The following is a 12,500-nucleotide window of genomic DNA, read 5'->3' as shown; positions in this document are numbered from 1 at the left end:
AACACTTCATTTTTACATTTTCCTGTTTTGTGTGGAAGAAAATGAGCTCTTTGCTCGGTGTCTTCTTTTGTCTTACCCCGACACGGCCCGTGCCAGCCTCTCTCCTCTCCCCGAGTCCCACCATCCGTCTTCCCGTCCCGGCCCGCAGACGCAGCTCGGACGGTGAGGCATCGCAAGGAATCAAACATAAAGCGCACACAGTTGAAGGAAACGTAACCTTTAATGTCAGATCGCAACGACAGCAGGTTGCAAAAGACGAAAAATACTGACTGAGGCAGAAAGAGTAAAAAAAAAAGAACTTGAATTAAAGGTTTAAAGTGTCTACTTGTCAGCTAACAGCAGTCTCTGTGCAAACTGTGACACAGTGAGGAGCATCATCAACCATGACTCGGCTAATTAGCTCCGCCCACTAATGAACAGGACCCAGAACCAGGCCAGGAGGAAGCGGCTGCTTGCTTTGACCGAAACTCTAACATGAAGCAGCAGTTCTGACTGAATTTAAAGACATTTAAAAAAAAAAAATCCATTCCATCCATTCAGTTTTAATTATTCCATCCCCGTTTCTCGGACCTACTGCAGCACTCGGATCAGATCCAGGCCGATCCTCCCCCTCTGAGCGTCCACGTTCAGCACGCGCACCTCCACCCGCTCCCCGGGTCCCAGCGCCAGGCTGCGGCGCCGCTGGCTGGCCGGCAGCTTGTCCAGGGTGATGTGACTTTTGTGGATGAGGCCCGAGCGTCCCACACCGATATCTACAAAGGCCCCGAACAGGGCCGTGTTGTCCACCCGGCCCGTCAGCACCGAGCCCACCCGCAGGTCGCTCATCGACACAACGCCCTGCTTAAAGTCGGCCTGACCAAAGTCTGAGAGAGAGACAAAGAGAGAGAGAGAGAGAGAGAGAGAGAGAGAGAGAGAGAGAGAGAGAGACAAGACGAGGTGGTGAGGTGCAAGTCAGAAGGGTGCAGGTGCCATCGACACGTGTGTGTGTGTGTGTGTGTGTGTGGGAGGAGAGGCAGGAAACTGGGAATGTAGGAAAGCAGAAGGGAAGGCACGACGACAAAGCCGTGTTAAATTTCCGGTGGCAACCCGACCCTGGTCGCCGCATACTTCCACTCCTCTCAGTGCTGTGTTTTACACCTCCACTCTCCACCCAGGCCCCACAAACACAGGGGAGTCGGGGGGGGGGGGCTGGAGGGAGTAGGGGGGAGCCCGGCCACCCCAGGAAATAGTCGGCTCCAATTATCCTCCCCGCAGCACTGATTTCATGCGGTAGCCTGGGCCCGTCTATTTACTCAGCTGAGCGGCGAGCAGGAGGGCGAGCAGGAGGGCGAGCTGCAACCCAAGAGGGACAACCTGAGGGTGAACCTGGGAGCTATGCACCTTCATTTAGGGAGGAGGCAGGAGCCACTTTGCCTCAGCCACAGTTCAACTTGGCTGAAAGAGGAGAGCCTGGTAATACGGCAGGATTAATATGAATATAAATGTGTATTTTATTTTTTTGTATGATTTTACTGACAAGTCTGACAATCACGACGGCAATTTCAAAATTCTTGTGCAAACATTCCGCCGTTCTTTAATGCAATATTCCTGAAGCCGACCGTGATTGCGGCCTAAGTGGCTCTAGTGTTTCATGCGGCGGCGGAATGCGAGCGAACACGATACCAGAACCGGCTCGGAAGACGATTGTTTGTGATTATTAGGAGATTTTAAGCAGAAGAAGACGGCGGCGGCGGCGGGGGGGGCATCGTCTTTACGTCCTTCCGCCAAAAGCCCTAAAGACTCCGTTCCTTTTTGAACACATACTGTCCGTCCATCATACAGCACTTGTGCGGTTGGGACCAGTGGATGGAGGAAGTGCAGCCAGAATCTGTCAGAATCAGGTTGCACTGTCCTGATATGCCTATTATAATAAAAGCACGGGGAAAGATTGTGTGTCTTTTTACAAGAATTGGACAAAAGTGCAACTTTTTATCAGCCATGTGGTGCCTATAAAAACACTCTGACCAGATACTGCAACTACCAGGTTACAAAAGTGTTTTTTTTTTTTTTGATGCAGGAACCCCGGATAACTCTGCGTTTTCTCTAACAGGGACAGAAAATGTTTGCATTTTTATTCTGATGACTTCATATTTAAATGATTTTTTTAATCGCATTTTATTATCCCGTTTTATTTATTATATGTGTTGCTATTTTCTTTTCTTAATTTTTTGACCACGGGAGCTGCAATGAAAACTTTCATTGGCTTGTTCAAAGAAATCTTGATCTTAATTACTTAAAAATGGGTTTGTTGGTTTGCTGAGAAGTTTATTTTTACGAGTGTCCCACAGTGAGGATACTTTTCCTTGTGCTTGTGCTCGAGTTTAGTTTAGTTTGACCGTGACCACCACGGAGCGAAGGGGGGGGGTGTATGGGGGTGTTCTTACTTTGCCGTATGTCGAAGCCGGGCGGCTGCGTGAGGCTGTCGATGATGAGGCCGAGGGTCTCGGGCGTGGTGTCGGCCGTCCTGGCCAGCTCCTCCACGCTGCTGCTCCTCACCCGGCTCTCCACGCACTGCCGCAGCTCGGCGCTGCCGATCTGCTCGGCGCTGCCTCCCACGAGGGACAGGAACCTGGGGAATCAGAGCAAAGCGAAGAGAGACCGCAGAGTGAAACCAAACGACTGGAAGGGCCCGTTGGTCTCCAGTGATTCTGGGGAGTTTTGATTTGAATGAGAAGAGCGCGACGGCGTGGATGAGGAGGAGGTGAGGAGAGGCCCTGAAGCTGGAGAAAACAGACAGAGGAGGCACCTGAGGTGTGCAGCAGCAGCAGCAGCAGCAGCAGCAGCAGCAGCAGCAGCAGCAGCAGCAGCAGCACGCAACATCTTTGGCTGCCAACTCTGTGTTTTTCTCCCTCTCTCTCTCTCTCTCTCCCCCCCCCCCCCCTCCCTCTCTCCTCTACTTAACAAGCAGAGGCACAAACACACGCGTTTGTTTTACCTCCCGATGCCGCAGCAGCGAGTGAGAGCAGGCGAGTCCACGGAGGGCCCTTAACACCCTGACACCTTGTCTCGTCAAACTGCCTCCATTCTGCCCAGGTCGGCCTGTCGCGCATCCTGCGCCGGCCGCCTGGAAAGACTTTCTTTATGACTTTCACGCCAGCAGGATGTGCCACCTTCAGCCAGTCTAGACAGCCGGGCGGATCACCAGCCGGCGGCGAAAATTCAACAAAAAGTGACATTCAAACGCGGGATTCAAAAAAATAAATAAATAAAAAAATCCCCCCGCCAGCGACGCGTAATGTTGACGTTATTATTTACAGCGGCGGGCGCAGCTGGCGACGGACCGTGAATCGCAGGTTTTTTTTGTGTGTGTGTGTGTGTGTTGCTGCATGTGTTCATGTGTGCGTCAGTTGCACGGTGTGTGTGTGTGTGTGTGTGTGTGTGACGGATGACGCTGGCTGACGCCAAGCAGACGCCACAGCTGCTTCCACCCGCCACGTGTGACGGACAGCGCGACAGGTGGACGTCAGGGGCAGCCGAGTCGAGCCACACACACACACACACACACACACACACACACACACACACACACACACACACACACACACACACACACACACACACACACACCGTTGATTCATTCACTTTCTTTCCCCTGAAAACGCTGACTTGGCGCCGCCGCAGCGGATGTAACAGGACACGGTTTGTGTACAAACTATGTGGGACACGGACAGCTGTGAGCGCCGTGGCGCCGCCAGCGCCGTCATCGCCCACCGGCGGAGAGACGGACGGCGGCGGAAGCGTTCCCTTGGCAGCGCGGGCCGAGAGCCGTGGCTGCACCAGCAGAGGCGGAGCCAGCGGGGCGCTGCACTCGCAGCAGAGCAGGTCCATCAACACATACAAAAGGAGAAAACACTGTCGTCCCTCCATGGAGGACGCAGTAAAAAAAAAAAAAAAAGAGTTAATCTTTCAATCACAAAGACCCTTTCCTGTTTGATCGTCTCAATTCAATTCAATCAATCAATCAGTAAATCAATCAATCTCCTTTATCTAAAGCTAAAAGACTCATTGAGACTCATGTCTCCAAATGCCTCCTGAAAGTGGTTTCAATCCGTTTTACAAAAATCGGATTTCATGTGATTTGTGACTGTTCACACTACAGTGCAGCCGTCCGGGTTTCAATCTGGATTGGCTAAAAATCGGATTCTGGCTGCCAGTCTGAACACCGCTTTACTTATAACATGAAGCTCAAGAACACATGACTGGATAAAATAATTTAGAACGTTCCGGAACTAATTCAATTTAAAAACAAGTGCATTGCTGAAGAGAACTGGTTCCTCCACAGTGATCAGCCCAGGTCGCCTCAGATCCTTCTGGGAATTTCATCTCAGGAAACGCCCTCATTTCCACTTCCTCTTTAATCCAACTGCAAAAAAACACCGCAGCGCCCCCTCTGTCCCTAAACACCGAGGCACAACTGCTGCTGGCTTTCCTCCCAGGATGCCGACTAATAGTGATGGACACGCCACCAGATTCCAGGCTGAATTTAAGAGCCACCTTTTAACCTGCCAGCACTATTAAACACATCCAAGATGGAATCATGGAAAGACAGACGACGGGCGAGAGGGCGAAAGAAGTGCTGAATTATGTGCAGGCCCAAAAATCCTGCCGGTGTGCGTGTGTGTGTGTGTGTGTGTGTGTCACGCATCTCATTTTTCCAAGCGTGTATGTTAGCATTTAAGGGGGACCAGTAGTGCAGAGGCCTGCCGCACCGCTGGGTGCAGACTCTAATAATTACAACCAACATAGCCTGTGAGTGTGTGTGTGTGTGTGTGTGTGTGTGTGTGTGTGTGTGTGTGTGTGTGTGTGTGTGTGTGTGTGGGCTCGGACACAGATTTTATCCAGGCCCACAGCAAGAGCCCACTCTGTCTTGCATTATAGAAATATTGGGTCCTGACTGCCGCAGATGATAGAAATATTCCTGGCAGAGTGGAACCCCGCCGCGCTCCCAGATTATCACCCAAAAATGTCAAACCTCTGCATTTTTGTTTGCGCCGTAACCCCGGAGAGAAGCAGCACGACAGAGAGGGACAGAGCGGAGGGATGGCTTTCAAAGTACTGTGGGAAATGAGAGCAAAGACGTTCAGCAACCTCCATGGAGGGGCGTGGGGGGGGGGGGGGGTCGTGGGGGGAGGCATCATTTTTCATTTTTTTGCATGCGTGTCTCGCTGGCTGTTGTATATGGTTACAAAAGAAGAGGGTGATGCGTGGGGTGTGAGCGCTAATGGAGGCTCCAGTTTCACTAATGCCATCAGCACAATATTCCTTATTCCTTCATACATCATAGTGTGTACACACACACACACACACACACACACACACACACACACACACACACACACACACACACACAGGCATTCCCGCACAAGCCTCTCCCATCAGCTGCAGGTGAGGACGTGAGGGGGGGAGAGGTCGTCTCAGTGACACTGAGGCATCTGATGATGATGATGATGATGATGATGATGATGATGATGATGATGATGATGATGGTGATGGGCACAATTCAATTTTTTCCCCATTTGAAAATCCATGTGAGGAGAGCGTGTTGGTTGGGAGGAGTTGAAGACCAGATGAGTGTGAAAATAAGTGCCTGGTGAAAAAGCCTCAGGATTAAAGAGTGAGTTGCAGATTCAAGGTTTTCTGTGATTTTGGACAAAAATAAAATCCTGATTTTTTTTTTTTTTTTTTTTCTCTGAAAATTCAGTTTTCAATTTAGATTTTTGTGGTGAAACCACAAAAGACGACGGAATTTATTACTTCAAATATTTTTTATTTTTTAAAGAAAATTAGCAAACACATTTTCCCTATTAGGAATGAAGCGTAAGTGAAAGACAGTGTAAATCCTCCAACAGTTACTGGCTTCTTGACCAAACCTCACTGCCACCAACCTTCACTTGCAAATCAAGAGGTTCTTCATAAACAAAGATCAAGTTCCCTTAGTTGGGAATAAAGTGAAGTAAACTTCAGAACCAAACACAAATGAATCCCCCTGTGGATGAAGTGAAAAACGGTCTTTCACCAAACATCCCTTTAAAAAGAAACTTTTTTTTTTTTTTTAAATATATCATCTTGAACAACGATGAATGAAAAAATGCAAAACTCTCACACGCTGTAAAATAATTTTAAGATTTTCCTTGTTTTCACATCGCCTTCGCGAATAAATCCGATTTCGATTTAAAATGGATTCATCGCACGGCCCTAGCAGAGTAACGCTCAACGGGAACCTTACGGTTTGGTTCAGTGCACAGACTTCCCAGCGGAACCAAATCAAACGTCAGTATGCGGGCACTGCAACAGCAGCTTTTGATCTGGATCGCACACAAGGAAACAGAGAAGAACACAGAGTGACAGCATGGAGAGGCTCCTTCTGAGAGGAGCTCCTCACCGAGAGCTATGATAACAAACACCACTGAGCAGCGCCATGGCTGACAGCTCAATGGACGGACAGACAGACAGACAGACAGACAGACGGACAGACAGACAGACGGACAGACGGCTGGACAGAGAGATGGGATGGATGACTGGACGTGGAAGACACCCGGACACACTGAGAGCCGTCCAATCAACCCATCTCCACTCAAGTGGGCCGGACACGCCTATATACACGCACGCACACACACACGCACACGCACCGAGGCTATTACAATCCTATCAACACTGGTGGGTGCGACGCTTTGAGCCACCATTGTCAGAACATGTGTAGACTAAACACAGCAAAGTTGAGTGACAACAGCTGTAAGAGAGAGAGAGGGAGAGAGAGAGAGAGAGAGAGAGACAGAGAGAGAGAGAGGGGCCTCTTTCTCTCTCTCTCACGCACACACACACACACACACACACACACACACACACACACACTGACAGAACAGACGAGTCTTGAACAGATGTTCAATGTGCTTCTGATATCAACATGAGCAGCGTTAATAACGATTCCTCACACAAGAAAACAGCCAAAGTCTCACACACACACACACACACACACACACACACACACACACACACACACACACACACACACACACACACACACACACACACACACACACACACACACACCCCTTTGCATCCCGTGTGTGTGTAAATCAAATCAGAGCTCTCCACCAGTATAACCAGCACCATATGAGACGCTGCCCCCACTCCCCACCCCCACCCAAGATGACCTTGCTCCAGCTTCTTACCCCCCCCCGCCCCCCCCCCAAAAAAAAAAAAAACAAAAGAAAAGAATTCCAGCAGGCCCGTCAGCAGGCTGCCGCTGCTAGAAAAAAAGAGCTTGTAACTCTGAGCAGGAGGCGCTCTGCTGAGTTTCAGGGCTTCCTTCAGTCTTCGGGGAAAATATGCACTTTGACTGATTATACTGCATCAGCCTGCAGGCTAGCAGGTTAGCGCTGGACGTTGGAGGTGGGCGGTGCAGCCGGTCGGCCAATCACCGCACGATAAACGAGCTACGCTAAACGAGCTACGATGACCGGCAACGCTTTGCCTTCTGAACAGTGTGTTCGCTGCGCGTGGACGTAACAAATGGTCGCGCACACTTCATAGTGATACATGAGCATGGCCCCTCCCACACACACTTGAAGCAGGCCGTACCTCTGCGCCACATGGTAGGACTCTGGGTGAATGCAGGTTTGGTCCAGCGGGTTGAAGCAGGTCGGCACAGCGACTGAAGACTTTCCCTTGGCCTTCTTGGACGCTGGTTTCTGTGGCGCAGCTGGTGCTGGCTGAGGCTGCGGTGGCTTGGCACTGCAGTGGCAAAGAGAAGAAAGAAAGACGTTTTAAATCACTGAGATAATCAAAAACAAGTTTTTTGTTGTTTTTTTTTTAAAGGAAAAAAGTTCCAAAGAAAAGCAAAACCACAAAACGTTGCTTTTTATTTATCTCCACCAGCAGTCAACAGTTGCTGCTTCTTCTTTACCTTGACTACTTTCTACACTGTAGATCCACAATGAAGACATCAAATATATAAGCAGGATATGTGGATTAATGTGGCAAAAGAAAAAATGTTCAAGACCTAAAATATGTTATGTGATATATATTTTATATGAAGGGCGGTTATTCTAGATCATCTCAAATATAAAACTGGTTTGAGTTATTTCAGTTTGTTTTTGTTGAATACATATTCCACATGTGCTCATTCATAGTGTGCGACAATGTAAATAAGTCATGAAAATTCAATCAAAGTACTTGGCCAAACTTTTGACTGGTAGTGTAAATATTGTTCACTTTAGATTTTGGGGGTTTATGTTTTGGATTTTCTATATATATATATATATTTTTTATTTATTTATTTATTTTTTTGTATTTTCATGGCCGGGATTAAATCTATAAATCTAGAAGAGGCAGCACTGATTTTTATTTACAGTTTTGAGAAAAATAGAAGAAAAAAATTCTGGTGGAGTCACAATAAAACTGGGCACAAAACATTTGAAAAATAATAATGAAAGAATATATTCACAGCTTTGTAAAAAGAAAAAAAAAATTATAAATTTTTTAAATATATATATATATTAGAAAAAAAAAGTATTTTTATGTAAACTTTATTTTTTTCTGGGTGAAGGCCAGTTTGAGGGTGACAGTCTCCAGTCCACATGCCTGTTGTGTGGGTTGATCCTGATGAAGCCGGCACACTGCTGGTAGGACTTGGGCCCCATTCCTTTGACCAGCTTGAGCTGCTCCCTGTTGACCAAGGGGCCGTTCTGCTCCCTCCACTCGGCGATGCTCCTCGCTCGGCCCGCATTCAGGCCGGCCACGTGTCTACGACCACACCGCAACACAACCAGCCGGTCAGACACGCATCATCGGCTACATTTCAGTCTCTCACTATTCTCAGTCAGAGGTGTGCGTGATGATTTCTGAGCTTCTGCTCTGCACCTCAGAGTCTGACGTGAAGGCAGAAAACCACAGCTTGGGCTTCTCCAAAATGCTGTGCGACTGCGTCGACCTCTGAGGTCGTTGACACAATCCACATTCACACAAGATACAAAAAGAGCACATTGTACAGGGTGAGAGTGAGTGTGAGACTTTTAAACACACACACACACACACACACACACACACACACACACACACGAGCCAATATTAAGTCAGTATACATTTCTAGTTTTGGCAATGAAAAGCAGTGATTTGAAACTCAATTAGGGCTGCACTGTTAATGGCCACAGTGACTCACTCACACCAAAGCACACGGCAATGTCAACACTCAACATAATACCTCAGTCATCAACACGTCTGCGTGTATTTAAAGTGTGTGTGTGTGTGTGTGTGTGTGTGTGTGGTGCAGGAGTGGAAAGGCTCACTCACAGAGCAGGCAGGTAAACAGATGACCTGATGCCTCCACTGCAGCCCATGCCAGCTCATTTTATACCCACCATGCGTGCGTGCGTGTGCGTGCGTGTGTGTGTGTGTGTTTGCCAAATCGGTGCAAGCCCCCCCCCCCACCCCATCACACCCCCACCCCATATCCAAGTCTACCACCCCCCCGACTGTTAAGTGATGCCTGTGCAAACAAAGTCCCGTACGTGGTGCGTGAATATTTTCCAAACGCATGCAAATGCATGCATGCATGTACATTTCTATTAGTGTGTGTGTGTGTGTGTGTGTGTGTGTGTGTGTGTGTGTGTGTGTGTGTGTGCGTGCACAAAGTTGGGCCCCAGAGTGTGAGGCAGAGATCGTGCTGGTCGAGCTCATCCAGAGTGAATGAATCTTTGCCCTGTTGTGACTACTGGGGGAAAATATGTCAGAGGGTTAAGCCCTGCTCTGTGTGTGTGTGTGTGTGTGTGTGTGTCCCATTAGTCCACACGCACACACACTCTGCTCCGTGACCTTTATCTGCGAGCGTGCTCTACCTCATGAGCGTCTCGGAGCAAATGTTGATGTCCACGCCGACGAAGCTCACGCACTCCTGCACCACGCCGTCCAGCGCCGCCTTCAGAGCTCCGGCCGACACGTCGTGCTGAGAGGAAGAGGAAGAGGGAAAAAAAAGAAAAAAAAAAAAAAGAAAATCAATCCTTGACGCCAAATAAATAGTTAATGATGTTTTATTATGATTGATGGTGTTGTTCCAAGGCTGCAGACCAGCGGAGGCCGGCGGTAACGGGAGAGGAGCGAGAGCCCGACGGCTCCAGCTGCCCACTTCCCACTGATGCCTCAGCAACTGCTTGAGGATTAGCCCGCAGTCTAAACTGGACTACTGTTGGACTGTGTGTGTGTGTGTGGTGTGCCGTTTATGATGTGACTGAGAGGAACACGGTGTGTCCAGTAACATGATCGGGCTATTAGGCAACGCTTTTAACCAATGCACTATTCTGGAGCAGCAAGAAGAGGACGGCAGGAGGGCCGAGGCCAGGACGACAGACGAGACGCTTTTGACTTCTCGTCATCGCCGCAGGACTCACTCAGGTTCCGATGAGCAACATGTTAAAAAAAAAATTAAAAAAAAATGGTTGTTTATAATGTGAAAATGTTTTAACGTAAAACCGTGAGAGTTTTCACGTCATGACGTGGTACTGAGCCCTGTTCTTTTTCTAATGTGGCAACAATTTTTTATTTAATCTGTGTGCTTAAATTTCTTCTTTTCCATTGTACTACTGCTGCTGGAAATGTTAATGTCAATAAAGTCTATATCTATCTATCTATCTATCTATCTATCTATCTATCAATGTGCTTCCGTACCAAGTTTCAAGTCAAGTTGAATAGAATCACGCAAGCGAGACATTGTGCCTTTGTTTGCGTCGCCTGGTTTAGTTTAGATAAATTAAATAAAAACACAAAATATTTCACCGAAAAACATGAAACTTTCACGAAATGACGTGATAGTTTCACGTTATAAAGTGGAAAATGATCACGTAAAAATGTGACACTATCACGTTATTTCGTGAAAAGCATCACGTACAAATGTGAGACTTTCACGAAATGACGTGATAGTTTCACGTTACCACGTGAAAAATGATCACAAGTGTGGCAGCAATGCGATTCCGTATATTTTTTAGCGACGCTGCCTGAGGAAAAAAAAATTAGGTTTGTTCTAAAAAAAAATAAATAAATAAAATGAAATAAACTTTGGATCAATATGGTTTTGAATCAGCAGGGGGCACAATAGAGGGGGTTACGGCGTCACTGAAACTGATTTCATTCAGGTATCCTCTCACGCTGCCAAAGCAAACAACCTGCGCTGCACTTTAGAGGCTGCCAAGCAATCATCCTGATGATAGGGTGTGCACGCACACGCATGATTAACATACCTAAATGTTTTTTTTTCATATTAAAAGGAGACATTGTCAGTCAAGCCAGTGAGTCATTGCAGCTCCTGCACAACCAAAGAGGACTTGGGGACATTAGAAACTGCTGGAATTTGTGAAAACCTCTATTGACTCTCAAATAGCTCTTTTTATTAGACAACAGTGTGGTGAGTCACTGTTTGCCGGCAAAAGAGGAAGTTCAAAAATTGAGACTGAATGGGAAGAAAGAAACTGGCAGCGGAAACAAGCCAAATGAATCACACAGCCTGCAGCAACGAGCTCAGGAGCAAAAAGTAACGAAGTCGCCAGCAGGCCGAGGGTCGGGGTTTGCTGCTTGTCTGACACGCGGTATAAAAATACATTTACCAAGATCAAAAAATATGTTGTTTTTTTACGGGCTTATTAAAGAACTAGAACAAATGATGGAATGTGCACAAAAGTTAATCGCAGCAATCTAAAGCAAGAAAAATGATATGAACCAGGTGTCACCGCCCACATCCCAGTGACCTAATTACTGTCATCACGAAAGATACACAAAAATAATAACAAAATATAACAACCAGAAACTAAACACAAAATATAAAGACTAAATTACAATCTGCAACTGATGAGAATAAATTCATTCATGGCCCCAACAGCCTTCCTGTCAATAACCTTCACCCGGCCAGTGTCATTTGAACAACTCACACTGCACAATTTATTATTGTCTTTATCATAAAATGTCGCTGCTGTTTTTCTGGTGGCAGAAATGATTTTTCTGAGATGACAAGATGCAATTTTTTGGGGTTGAAGGGAAGAAATACTGCAAAAATGAAAGTCAGTGGGTCTCCGCTGCTTCGGATTAAGAATGTGTCTCTTTGTTAGCGGCTAAATAAAGTGCAGACGCAGCACAGCATCGCAGTGGGCTCATAAAACCGAAGGTGAGAGGTTTGACATGTAAAACTGGAAGTGAATGTCAACAATGTGCACAATGAAAGACGAGGAGGGCGGGCGGGCGGGGGGGGGAATCACCTGCAGAGTGGTGAACGTTTTCACATGAGAAAGGTCAAGTTGGTCTTGAAATGTTCACAGTCACAGCCTCGGCAGCGGAGGAGCAGAGCTGCGATATAAAGCCGTCTGTGAGCGATGCCACTGACTGGAGGCGCTGCAGCCACAATGGCTGCGTGTGTCAGGAGCCTCGGGCCGGGGAATGATTGAAGGATGACTGGGAGACGATTAGAAACCGCAGGATCA

The 12,500-nt window shown here is 47.5% G+C and overlaps 1 protein-coding gene across 1 annotated transcript in view; it reads right to left on the bottom strand.

Moving 5' to 3' along the window:
* Window positions 1–201: 201 nt before the first annotated feature.
* The window catches only part of srbd1 (S1 RNA binding domain 1), a 42,903-nt gene continuing 30,604 nt past the window's right edge, over window positions 202–12,500 (bottom strand). Inside the window, exons 17-21 of the mRNA XM_076046147.1 lie at window positions 9,876–9,982; window positions 8,623–8,784; window positions 7,621–7,773; window positions 2,424–2,608; window positions 202–863 (exon numbers count right to left, since the gene is read on the bottom strand). Coding sequence (XP_075902262.1) covers window positions 571–863; window positions 2,424–2,608; window positions 7,621–7,773; window positions 8,623–8,784; window positions 9,876–9,982 — 900 coding nt within the window. The 3' untranslated portion in view covers window positions 202–570. The remainder of the gene's footprint in view (window positions 864–2,423; window positions 2,609–7,620; window positions 7,774–8,622; window positions 8,785–9,875; window positions 9,983–12,500) is intronic.

The sequence above is a fragment of the Nelusetta ayraudi genome, unplaced genomic scaffold (genome assembly GCF_046127955.1).
Source record: "Nelusetta ayraudi isolate G7.1 ecotype Tasmania unplaced genomic scaffold, CSIRO-AGI_Nayr_v1 ptg000089l, whole genome shotgun sequence".
Lineage (NCBI taxonomy): Eukaryota > Metazoa > Chordata > Actinopteri > Tetraodontiformes > Monacanthidae > Nelusetta > Nelusetta ayraudi.
Note: the sequence above shows the minus strand (reverse complement) of the source record. Positions and strands in the feature narration are given on the sequence as shown.